The sequence below is a fragment of the Ictalurus furcatus genome, chromosome 1 (assembly GCF_023375685.1).
Source record: "Ictalurus furcatus strain D&B chromosome 1, Billie_1.0, whole genome shotgun sequence".
Lineage (NCBI taxonomy): Eukaryota > Metazoa > Chordata > Actinopteri > Siluriformes > Ictaluridae > Ictalurus > Ictalurus furcatus.
Window position 1 is genome coordinate 35,349,686 of NC_071255.1, and position 13,004 is coordinate 35,362,689.

Sequence of the window (13,004 nt, forward strand, 5' to 3'; positions counted from 1 at the left end):
TCAGCTTCAAAATAGCTTGCTTTTCTCCCATAGGCAGCTCTCTGGTCTTCATGTTGGCTTATCCTTTTTAACAACAAATGCAGTCTTCACATGTGAAACTGAAGGCTAAAACCAAGAGTAGATGTTCAGAGCTATTTATTGTTTAAACAGTCAATTGAACAGGACACACCTGGGTAACAAGTCCTAACACCTGTCAGTCGCAGGTTCCACTATTTTTGCTCACCTACAAATTGGGTTGTCTGCTACAAAACATGCTACGTTCTATGTTATTTAACGCATCTACATATAAATACCAGGAATTAAAAGCTGACCCTCTAAACTCTCATTTCACATTCATATTTTCTTAAAATGAACTTGTCTATAGTGTAGCATTAGTAGTGGTTTCTTTTCTACCAATTCGACCAGTGTTTTAGCAGCTAATAAAGTAACTGATCACACTAAACTGCATTTTTTCCCCCCTTCAGCAGTGTAGTGGAACCCTTAAAAGTTCTATATAGAACCCTTCAACAACGTGTTTTCCTTTCACTTAAGAAAAGTGATCCAAGTAGAACCCTTAATTATCAATGAAGCATCAAAGAAGTGTTTTTTTTTTGTTGTTGTTTTGTTTTGTTTTGTTTTAGTATTTTGGAGGTAAGTGGGATTACTTTAAAACCATCCAACGTACTGCGTGACATTTTAATCAGGCGATTACAACAACTACCAACGTGGGCCTTCGAAAGCGAGGTCACGTACACGAACGCACGCAGGTTGCCCCTGCACGTTTCCGGGATTTGGCCACGCCTCGTCTGTAATCTCTGATCTTTGATTGGTCGGTGCTGGACGAATACAGAAATCGGAGTGGTGCTTTGATGTGGAGAGGAAGGAGCCGCAGTGTGCCTGCACGGAGAGGCCAAAACACACCATGTCCATTACCAAGTAAGTGTTTATTTATGTGTGTTAGAGGTACTTAAACCTCACAGCAGAAGACTAGAGTGAAATCTTCACGCTTTTACGAACTAATGCAGATGTTTGATAGAGATTGGCACGCGTGTGATAAGTAAATAAATTAAATATAAAGCGATTAGGAGCGATTTAGCGAGCTAGCTAGCAAGGCAGTGTTTGGTTGTTATGGAGATCATGTGTTATTAATGTGATGTTTTAAAGGAAATGTGAAAATGACTTCATTCATTGTTCATTTGTTTAGCTTTAGAGTTGCAGCTGGTCGGAGTTTTACTTCATTTTCGATGTCTGTTTATATGTTTTAGAGTATGTTTTTAGGTGTGTAGTCTAATTCATTCCATTTTAAAGACACTACAGGTTATTAGGATAATTTATTATTATTATTATTATTATTATTATTATTATTATTATTATTAATCATTTTAAACTATAGAGATCACAATCAGTTGGTTGCTGCAATTCTTAGAAGTATTTCTGGACTGGGATGAAACAAAATATTTATGCAAATGAGGCTTCATCTAATTAAAAATGTGTAAATTGGATAAATTGAGAGTAAATTGTTTTCCTTCTTTCTGTAAAGAAACTCTCCAGGAAAAGGCTTTGTTTGGTAATACATTCTTAGAATATCCTCTTATGTTTTTGCTTACAAAAGAAAATATATATTTTTAATAATAATAATAATAATAATAATAATAATAATAATAATGTTTTTTTATTATTATTTATTTTATTTTCCAAGCCATTTTCCAACACTTATCAGAATGAACTACAGTATCCTTCAGAGTATAGACTTTAAAAAACATGCATTGATGTCGAATCTAATTAAATATGCATACATTTGCATAGCTAATAAAACAAAAACAAGCCAAAAAAAAAGATAATTAATTAATTTTCTTCTCTCTGTAAAGAAACTCTCCAGGTTTTGTTTGTTTGAGTACTTTTGTTAAAATATCTGTTTGTTTTATTGTTTAATAAAGAAAATAATAATAATAATAATAATAATAATAATAATAATAATAAAAGAATTTAATGGAATCTCCCCCCCCCATAAAAAATTTTACATAAAACTGATAATTATCAGTTGAGAAATCCCTCCATAATATTCTTCATCTGGAATATATTTGCAGATGAGACTTCATCTCAATAAATATGCATACCTAACAAAGCCAAAAATGTAGAATTTTTTACATTTTTTAAATTTTTTTTAAAGTGAGGAAACTCTCCAGAGAAAGTCTTTTCGATTGTTTTTGATTTTTATCTCTTGTTTAATTGTTTTGATAAAGAAGATGGGCATCATTTTATGCAATTTTAGCTTTTATGATCGGTTGAGAAATCTTCCTGTAATATGGAATTTTTCCAAATGTATGCAAATGAAGGTTTGTCTGATTTAAATATGCGTACTCTTATTAAGAAACCAAAAACATCTTCGGTTGATGTTCACGTTAGAGTATTTGTTTCAGTGTGAAGATGCTTTCACTTTTACAGAACATTTTGTCAGACAATTGATTTCATTTATCCTAAACAAACAAACAAAAAAAACCCCCTTAAGTTTCAAATGTTTTGTCTTTATTTTAACAACATGATGCAGGAAGGAGACATGAACAGACATGTTTGTTAAAATAGTTTTTATACCATTTTTATTTCAGTATAAGATCTGTCATAAGCCCAAATATTTTGCGAATTTCTTGTGTAATTTCTAATTTATGGATAGGAATGAACATGGGGAGGGAAAATGGTTTTATGGTGATTTTGTGGGCGGGGCTTAAGGAATTTTTCAAAGTTGGACAAACAGTTAAATAAACATATTACTGTTGAATTTTTTTGATTATTTTATTATTACAGTCTAGGAGAAGACATTCTGTGCATGCAATTTATTATAATTATTTGTGTGTGTAGTGCCTCGCCTGAAGTGGGGTTTAATTCAGCGTTTGGAAATCAAACCAGCGTGCAGTTAACACATGGGTTTGTTTTACATCGTATTTATTACAGCGAGCCAGATTGACTCTTTTATAGCTGTCACCTTGTAAACTCTGAGCTTTAATTAACAGAGGCGACTCTCTCTGCCTCTCTGGCTCCTCATCACATCAGGCAGAATTGTAGGTTTGTAGATCAGACACATGTGCAGGAACGTCTCTGCTCTTAAGGAATGAGTTTGAAGACACAAAGACGGAGGAGAAGATTATTTCAGCGCTGTGTGTGGTGGTCCTGTGTGTTTCCGGCTCCAGAGCCCTGCTGAGCTTAACTGTAGATCAGATATGGAGTTACAAAACCACTCTCACTATCATCTCGCTATCCTCTTTCCTTCCTCTCGCTATCCTCTTTCCTTCCCCTCGCTATCCTCTTTCCTTCCCCTCGCTATCCTCTTTCCTCTTTCCTTCCCCTCGCTATCCTCTTTCCTTCCCCTCGCTATCCTCTTACCTTCCCCTCGCTATCCTCTTTCCTTCCCCTCGCTATCCTCTTTCCTTCCCCTCGCTATCCTCTTTCCTTCCCCTCGCTATCCTCTTTCCTTCCCCTCGCTATCCTCTTTCCTTCCTCTCGCTATCCTCTTTCCTTCCCCTCGCTATCCTCTTTCCTTCCCCTCGCTATCCTCTTTCCTTCCCCTCGCTATCCTCTTTCCTTCCCCTCGCTATCCTCTTTCCTCCCCCTCGCTATCCTCTTTCCTCCCCCTCGCTATCCTCTTTCCTTCCTCTCGCTATCCTCTTTCCTTCCTCTCGCTATCCTCTTTCCTCCCCCTCGCTATCCTCTTTCCTTCCCCTCGCTATCATCTCCCTATCCTCTTTCCTTCCTCTCGCTATCCTCTTTCCTCCCCCTCGCTATCCTCTTTCCTCCCCCTCCCTATCCTCTTTCCTTCCTCTCGCTATCCTCTTTCCTTCCTCTCGCTATCCTCTTTCCTTCCCCTCGCTATCCTCTTTCCTCCCCCTCGCTATCCTCTTTCCTTCCCCTCGCTATCCTCTTTCCTCCCCCTCGCTATCATCTTTCCTCCCCCTCGCTATCCTCTTTCCTTCCCCTCGCTATCCTCTTTCCTTCCCCTCGCTATCCTCTTTCCTCCCCCTCGCTATCCTCTTTCCTTCCTCTCGCTATCCTCTTTCCTTCCTCTCGCTATCCTCTTTCCTTCCTCTCGCTATCCTCTTTCCTTCCTCTCGCTATCCTCTTTCCTTCCTCTCGCTATCCTCTTTCCTCCCCCTCGCTATCCTCTTTCCTTCCCCTCGCTATCCTCTTTCCTCCCCCTCGCTATCCTCTTTCCTCCCCCTCGCTATCATCTTTCCTCCCCCTCGCTATCCTCTTTCCTTCCCCTCGCTATCCTCTTTCCTCCCCCTCGCTATCCTCTTTCCTTCCTCTCGCTATCCTCTTTCCTTCCTCTCGCTATCCTCTTTCCTCCCCCTCGCTATCCTCTTTCCTTCCCCTCGCTATCATCTCCCTATCCTCTTTCCTTCCCCTCGCTATCATCTCCCTATCCTCTTTCCTTCCTCTCGCTATCCTCTTTCCTTCCTCTCGCTATCCTCTTTCCTCCCCCTCGCTATCCTCTTTCCTTCCCCTCGCTATCCTCTTTCCTTCCTCTCGCTATCCTCTTTCCTTCCTCTCGCTATCCTCTTTCCTCCCCCTCGCTATCCTCTTTCCTCCCCCTCGCTATCCTCTTTCCTTCCTCTCGCTATCCTCTTTCCTTCCTCTCGCTATCCTCTTTCCTTCCTCTCGCTATCCTCTTTCCTCCCCCTCGCTATCCTCTTTCCTCCCCCTCGCTATCCTCTTTCCTCCCCCTCGCTATCATCTTTCCTCCCCCTCGCTATCCTCTTTCCTTCCCCTCGCTATCCTCTTTCCTTCCCCTCGCTATCCTCTTTCCTTCCCCTCGCTATCATCTCCCTATCCTCTTTCCTTCGTCTTGTCATCCTCTTTCCTTCCTTCCCTTTATTTTTAGCCTTTTTAAAAAGACAAGCTTTTTTCTTTTTTTAATTAAAGTCTAGTTCTGTTCTTTTTCTATTTATTTAAAAAGAGTAGTTTTTTTTTGTATTTTATATACTAATTGTATCCTTTATTTTCTTCTTTCTTTATTAATAAAAAATACTACTTGTAACTGTTTGTTTGTCATTTTTATTTAAAAACGACTAGTTGTCTTGTAGTGCCCTGTCGCCCCGTTGCGTAGCACAGAGTGGAGTTCTCCGTGGTGTTGATGGACCCACTGCAGCTCGTGTATGTTTGATGATCAGCTGATCGGGTGTCTCGGGAGTTCTCCGTGGTGTTGATGGACCCACTGCAGCTCGTGTATGTTTGATGATCAGCTGATCGGGTGTCTCGGGAGTTCTCCGTGGTGTTGATGGACCCACTGCAGCTCGTGTATGTTTGATGATCAGCTGATCGGGTGTCTCAGCTAAACGTTACTCAGCTCAGTAACCTCCAGTCTCACAGCGACGTTTTCTTTCGTTGTCTTTGAACTCTGGAACAGTTCCTGAGAACATGAGATCTCTGCCGCTTTAATTATCCAAGCCACGTTTGACTTAGACAGTTTACAATGGCAGAATTAAAGTATATAAACTTTATGAAATCTTCTCCTTTAGTCTAATCTGTTCATCCATATGTTATTATTCACTCATCTGTTACATTTTCCTCCCAAAACCTTAGTGAAAGTAAATGTCTGTCTGTGTCTGAATTCCCATCTGTCTCTCTGTTTATCTGTCTTCCTGTCTGTCTGTCTGTATTCCTATCTATATAGCTGTCTGTCTATCTATATAAGATAAGATAGGATATACCTTTATGGATCCCTCTTAAGGGAAATTCGAGTCGACACAGCAGCACGAGTAGCAACGTCAAAGAAAAGAAAGGCATTTCCATCATACCTATACATCAGAATTAGTATATATGTAAAATAAATAGAAACAGTAAAATAGATGTGTGTATGTACATATGCTAGAGTTCTAGAGTTTGTGTGTGTATATATACATGTTCAGTATACTTGAGGCACGTGGCTGGATGAATCTGTGGCTGAATGTATCATGGAGAGGATGAGAAGGATTGTCCATGATGGCGTTCAGCTTCCCTCTCATCCTCTTTTCAGTCACTGCCTCCACACTGTCCAGTTCCAAGCCCACCACAGAGCTGGCCTTCCACCAGCTTGCCTAGTTTGTTGGCACCACAAGTCAAAATGCCACCTCCCCAGCACATCGGAGGGAAGAAGATAACCGCTGGTCACTACAGACTGGTAAAACAGCCTAGCGCACACATTGAAGGACCTGAGCGTCCTCAGAAAGAACATCCTGCTCTGTCCTTTGCTATAGAGGGCCTCAGTGTTGTCTGAGCAGTCCAGTTTGTTGTTGACTTGCACCCCTAGGAACTTGTGGGTGTCCAGTATCTCCTCTCCCTCCCCCTTATGGCGTCAGGGGTGGGGGGGCCTCTTGCTGCACTGGAAGTCCACTACCATGCTATCTTCCTGGGTGTGGGAGGTGTTGCGATACATGTTCTCTGTTATTGTGTTGTCTGTTGTTGAGAAGAGGCGGGTTATGGCTGTCATTCCCCAATATTGTGGTGCCCCGGGGGGGGCTTGTGGAGGAGGGGGAAGACAAGGTGTGAATGGGGACATTTGAGGAAGTGGAGGGAGGTTTGTTCTGCGTTGGTCAGTCAAACCTGTTGAAATACCCTTTGTCCCCTCAACTGTTCCTTCCAAACTTTTCATACCAGTAATGCTCCTCACCCACCCCACCACCTCGCTTGGATTGTTCCGTTGCATCTTCCCCTCAATCCTCTTTTTATAGCCGTCTTTAGCCCTCCTCAGCTCCTTCTGTAGTCCCTTCTTGGCATCTTCAATGTCCCTTTCCATGAAGGCTGTCTTCTTCCTGTTCAGCAGGGTTTGATGTCCTTGTTGAACCAAGGCTTGTTGTTGGGGAAGCATCAGACCTTCTTGGTGGGTACAACACTCTCCTCACAGAACCTGATGTAGTCGGGTACACACTGAGTGACACCTTCAGTGCCATCCCTATGATCTTCCTGAAACAGCTCTCAGTCAGTTGTCCTATAACTCTCCATCAGCTCCATCAGGGCCTCCTCCGCCTCTTCAGACCACAGTTGTGCAGTCCTGGTGGTTATTGGCTATCTCGTAACAGGCTCGTATGTAGGAGTGATCTGTATCAGACAGTGGTCTGATTTGCTGAGGTTGTGGAGGGCGGTGGCGCTGTATGCAGCTTTAACATTGGCATACAGCAAGTCCATGGTCTTATCCTCTGTAGTGTTGCAGGTTACATAATGGGTGAAATTGGTCAGGGTCTTTGAGATTTCAACATAACTACTGTCTGTTTATTACGAGGAGTGCACTGGGATGCCGTGTCTGCAGGTCTGCGACGATGGAATGAATAACGTCAAAAATGCGTGCCACCACTTCCAACGGTGGAATGAAAATGATAACAACAGTGGTGGCTGAAAAACTCCCAGGGCAGATGGTATGTCTTCAACCCAACGGCCTGCAGCTCAACATCAAGTGTGTTAATTGTTGCCTTCATAGTAACATGCCCTGGGCTACACCATTTTAGAGTTAACAAAGACAGCAAGTCCTCCACCTGACTTCTCTGTTTCTCCCTGTCCACCCAAACTAGCCAGAAACCGGCTAGTTCCACTGAACAGTCAGCTATTTTCTAGTTCAGCCACGGCTCCGTCAGACATGACATGCCTCACTCCTTGTATTCGTGCTGTCCGCTAACCAGAGCCGAGAGTTCGTCCATCTTGTTAGTCAGCGAGCATACATTCCCCATGATAACAGAGGGAACACACGGCTTGTATCTGCACCTCGTCTCCATCTTCCTGTTCCTCACCATCGCCCCAGTTCGAGTTCCTCACCTCCATATCCTTAACTCCACTGGGATCTCCTTCGGACATGCAACTGGTTAATTCTGCTACTGGAGGAGATCCTCACATGAGTAGACTACAGTGCATTGTTGGTTGGTGCTTGCAGTGTCCTTTGTCTTGGTCGCAGTGTCTGTTTCTCTGTCTATATATATATATATATAATATATATAATATATATATATATATATATATATATATATATATATTTGTGTGTGTGTGTGTGTGTGTGTGTGTGTGTATATGTGTATATATGTATATTTATGTAGTGTGTCTCTGTATATGTCTGTCTATATGTCTGCCTTTCTGTCTGTCTATATGTCTGTCTGTCTGTCTATATGTCTGTCTGTCTGTCTATATGTCTGTCTGTCTGTCTATATGTCTGTCTGTATATCCATGTATCTGTCTCTCTCTATATATCTGTCTCTCTCTATATATCTGTCTCTGTCTATATATCTGTCTCTCCGTCTATATGTCTCTCTCTGTCTATATATCTGTGTCTGTTTATATGTCTGTCTATATGTCTGTCTGCCTCTCTGTCTGTCTATATGTCTCTCTGTCTGTCTATATGTCTGCCTTTCTGTCTGTCTGTCTATATATCTGTCTGTCTATATGTCTGTCTGTATATCCATGTATCTGTCTCTCTCTATATATCTGTCTCTGTCTATATATCTGTCTGTCTGTCTATATGTCTCTCTGTCTATATATCTGTCTGTCTGTCTATATGTCTCTCTGTCTATATATCTGTCTGTCTGTCTATATGTCTGTCTGTATATCCATGTATCTGTCTCTCTCTATATATCTGTCTCTGTCTATATATCTGTCTCTCCGTCTATATGTCTCTCTCTGTCTATATATCTGTGTCTGTTTATATGTCTGTCTGTCTATATCTCTGTCTGTCTATATGTCTGTCTGTCTGTATATCCGTCTATATATCTGTCTCTGTCTATATATCTATCTGTCTGTCTGTCTATATGTCTCTTTCTGTCTATATATCTGTCTGTCTGTCTATATGTCTGCCTGTCTGTCTATCTGTCTGTCTATGTTGTGTATGTTAGGTATTGTGAGTGTGTCTTCTAGTTTCATGTAATAAGATATTTCTGCCACGTGTGTGTGTGTGTGTGTGTGTGTGTGTGTGTGTGTGTGTGCACACGCGCTGAAAGCAAACAGAGCCCATTGCAGCAGAGGGTAAAGTTCCTCAGTGACAGGGTTTATATCTCTGTATTAGCCGTGTGAATGGATCCAGAGACTCGACAGCTGCTCATGCCACAGAGCAGGAACATGAGGAGAGACAATAAATACTGGGCTTAAAACAACCTGTGAGTTAAAAAAAATAAATAAACAATGTGTTAATGACCTATTCCAGGAATTATCTCCATATGTGATGGAGTTCCAGCTGTATAGATTGCACATTTCTGTGTAGACGTTTCCGTGTTTCCTTTTGAAGTATTACATATTTACAGAGAGAGGCTGTTTTTCTTGTTGTTATAAAATGATAACGTGCAGTAGGAAGAGAAATACTATTGCTGAAGTAGCTGTATCATCTCCATGACGATCATGAAGGTGAGGCAGAGGAGATGATAATGAGCTAATATAAACTATAGCAGACTTGATGAGTGGTGGAAGGGAAGATGGGATGGGTATGGTTTGACGTGTGTGTGTGTGTGTGTGTGTGTGTGTGTGTGTGTGTGTTTCAGGCATGTGAGGACGGGCCGCCGATGATGCTAGCTCTACCATGGGCAGTGTCACTCTCCGCTACTTCTGTTATGGCTGCCTCTTCACGTCTCTGACGTGGTCCGTCCTGCTCTTCCTCTACTTCAGCCTGAGTCAGGAGAGCCGCCTGTCCTCCAGCCATGTGCCCATCCAGGGGGTGCAGCACCGCTTCCAGCCCCGCTTCACCCGCCGCCCCGCCCCGCCCAACAGAGCACACGGACACGACGGTCGCCGCAATGACCTCTCACCTGAGATGGGTCAGTCTGAGTCACAGATACACTACAATTATACAGCGTAATATCCTCACGCTATAATTATTCTCCAGTAACAGCTAACACTCATTATATACTGTATAGAATGACCTATAGATGTATTGATATCATGTTCTAATACATTCATGAGGCTTCATGCGCGTTGTTTTAATAGTTTAGGAAAAGGCATTAGAGTTTGTAGCAGTGTTTATAAAGCAGTAGTAAGATCAGAAAGCGTTATACTGTAACTAGTGTTTATAACAATCACAAAAGTGAGTGTGAAGTTTTGCAGTCTGGTGTAAAGTTGTGAAACTGTAGTACGTTGGAAATTTTGGTATAAGCTCCTAAAACTTTGTATGTTGTAAAAGGTTATGGAGTATCTCGTCAAGTTTTGTAGGATGTTGGAGGCGCAGACTGAAGCAAATGCAGGTTTGGCAGATTAATAAAGCAAGTCCAAAGGATAAGGCAGAAGTCAATAATGATGAACAGGCAGAGGTCAGGAGGTCAGGCAAACAGTCCAGACGGGGCAGTCCGAAGAGACCAGGTCATAAACGTGAGCAAAGTCAAAAACCAGAATAAACAGACACGGTACAAAGGCTTGGTATAGACGGAGACATAACACAGCTGAGCGTATACTTGGCAACCTGATGACTGAATGCGAGTCTGTTAAAAGGAGTAGTGTGTGTGATTGGAAACTCCGGGGATGGGGTGTGTGTGTGTGTGTGTGTGTGTGTGTGTGTGTGTGTGTGTGTGTGTTTTGGAAGTGTAGTTGTTGCCAGCCATGTTTGTAGTTCGTGGTGCATTCTGGGAAATGGTGTTGCTGGTTTACAGTGGTGTGACACTTGTAAAGTTTTTATCATGCCAGTTTTGTGGTATGTTAACTTGTGTACTATGTTGTAAGGTTGTAAAGTTTTGGACCGTGTTGTAAAGTTTTGTAGGATACTGTAAGCTTGTAAAGTTTGTGTCGTGCTAGTTTTGTGGTATGTTAAGTTGTGTAGTATGTTGTAAGGTTGTAAAGTTTTGGACCGTGTTGTAAAGTTTTGTAGGATACTGTAAGCTTGTAAAGTTTGTGTCGTGCTAGTTTTGTGGTATGTTAAGTTGTGTAGTATGTTGTAAGGTTGTAAACTTTTGGACCGTGTTGTAAAGTTTTGTAGGATACTGTAAGCTTGTGTCGTGCTAGTTTTGTGGTATGTTAAGTTGTGTAGTATGTTGTAAGATAAAGTTTTGGATCATGTTGTAAAATTTTATAGTGGCTCATAACGGTTTGCCGTATGTAAAGTTTTGTAGTGTTTTATAAAGATGTAAAGTTTGTATCATGTCAGGTTTGTCGTATGTCAAATGTTGGTATAATCTTAATTTTTGGTACCTTGTCAAAGGTTTGTAGTGTATTGAAACGGTTTGTATTATGTTAAGTTTTGTTGTTTTGTAAAGTTTTGTAGCGTCACGTAAGGTTGTAAAGTTATGGCATATTGCCAAATTTCGGTGTAACCTGGTACGTTTTTGCAGGACGTCGTAAAGTTTAGTGTAATCTGTTGCATGTTTGTAGTACGGTTTGGTGGTCTGTTCTGTTTTCAGTAAGTTGTAAAGTTTAGTAGTAGCATTTCATTGTAATTACTCTGGTCGGATTCGTTATTTAAGAATTATTTAACGTTTGTAAAGATTTATCTTCTTGAATCCGTTCCCATTCTGGCGTTCTGCACTGTGCTAATGTATTGGTGATCTAACATGCTGTGAACACTACTGATCATGTCAAAAATCCATAAAACATAATAAAGGTAGCTATAAAGTATCCTTGTTTATGAAAACGCAGAACAATGTGCATGTAAGGCCTTAAGCGTTATCAAATAAAGTAAATATACTGAGAATAATGAGTGACCGGGTGGTGTGATGAAGCAGATTTACACACACACACACACACACACACACACACACAATGGTTAGTTGTACGTGTATGTGATGTGTGATGGCTCTCTGCAGGAATGATCTACAATGAGAAGGATCAGGAAGTGAGGGATACAGGCTACCACAGACACGCCTTCAACGTCCTCATCAGCAACAGGATCGGATACCACCGGGACCTGCCGGACACCAGGAATGAAAAGTAGGGGTGTGTGTGTGTGTGTGGAACAAGTGTACCAGTCTTGATAATCATTATTGGAGTAACTGTTAGGTGATCTGCTCGAGTAAGTCTTGCTGACTGGACGTTTAAACACTTTTTAACACCTCATCATGTTTGAGTTAATGCCTTGTGATGTTTTATGATTGACTGATCTATCTCTTTGCTCGTATTTCCTCATTAGTAAGCCGCTTTGGATAAAATCGTCTGCTAAATGAATACATGTAAATGTTTTGTGTGTGTGTGCGCTAACACGATGTCTGAACACGTATGACTGGTTCTGCTATTCAAACCGTCCTAATATTTACACCATCGAAGACAACAAAAGGACAACGAACTCCATCTTTCGGTGTTTCAGGTCTCATGTCCTACTTTTAGTCGGTTGATATTCACGCTAACTTTTTCTGTTCGGCGTCATCCGTGTTGCCAGATCTAGAAAAAGGACGTCTACGTAGTGCTGTAACACTCGGGCGGTTTGGAGCGATGCGTCGTTTTGACCGATGTTTGGTTAAACAGTTTTCTCTGTAACTCCGATGTTCCTTCTCCAGGTTACAGTAGGTCACATGTCGATCGGAGGTTGCTAAATCATAATAAGGAGATTCCGTGTTACCGTCAAATAGCGAAATATCGTTACCGTAAGAAACAAAGTCGCCTCGTATCATAGCAGATTTTGTCGGTGTTGTCAACTGTTGAATCGTAGCCGTAGCGTATCGTATAGCTTATCAAACAGCGTATCGTATCGTAGGGGATTCAGTGGCGTCGTTGCGTTAAGAATCGAAATCGGATCATTTTAGCGGTCGATGTTGTTGATGAAATATTGAATTGTTGCTTCAAGAAATCAAAATCGTATGGTAACCCCTATCTATCTAGCGACACCGGCCGCTCACGGGCGCCTGCGAGCTCGTGCACGCAGGAGTGGGCGGATCGCGCTTTCCTCCGAGTCGGAGTGTGTTGCTCCGCCCCCGACGTTGCACGAGAAGTTCGTAGAGATGCGGTCGGCTTGTTTCACGTGCCTGGGTGGAAGTCCGTGATGGCCTTCGCCCTCGCTGGTCGCTAGCTGTCGAGTCATGAGGGCGAGTAGGAACTGGCCATGAATGAATTCGGGAGAAAATCGGAGGGAAACGGTTATTTTAATCGATCAGTCAAATTTAGCAGTTAAGCAT

General features: G+C 41.9%; 1 protein-coding gene across 2 annotated transcripts in view; it reads left to right on the plus strand.

Moving 5' to 3' along the window:
* The first annotated feature begins 217 nt into the window (after window positions 1-217).
* The window catches only part of galnt11 (UDP-N-acetyl-alpha-D-galactosamine:polypeptide N-acetylgalactosaminyltransferase 11 (GalNAc-T11)), a 29,312-nt gene continuing 16,525 nt past the window's right edge, over window positions 218-13,004 (plus strand). Inside the window, exons 1-3 of one of the 2 annotated variants that reach the window (XM_053621748.1) lie at window positions 218-915; window positions 9,459-9,731; window positions 11,703-11,826. In XM_053621748.1, coding sequence (XP_053477723.1) covers window positions 9,497-9,731; window positions 11,703-11,826 — 359 coding nt within the window. In that variant the 5' untranslated portion in view covers window positions 218-915; window positions 9,459-9,496. Of the gene's footprint in view, window positions 916-8,927; window positions 9,081-9,458; window positions 9,732-11,702; window positions 11,827-13,004 lie in introns of those variants that run through there. The other variant, XM_053621825.1, reaches the window with a different exon arrangement.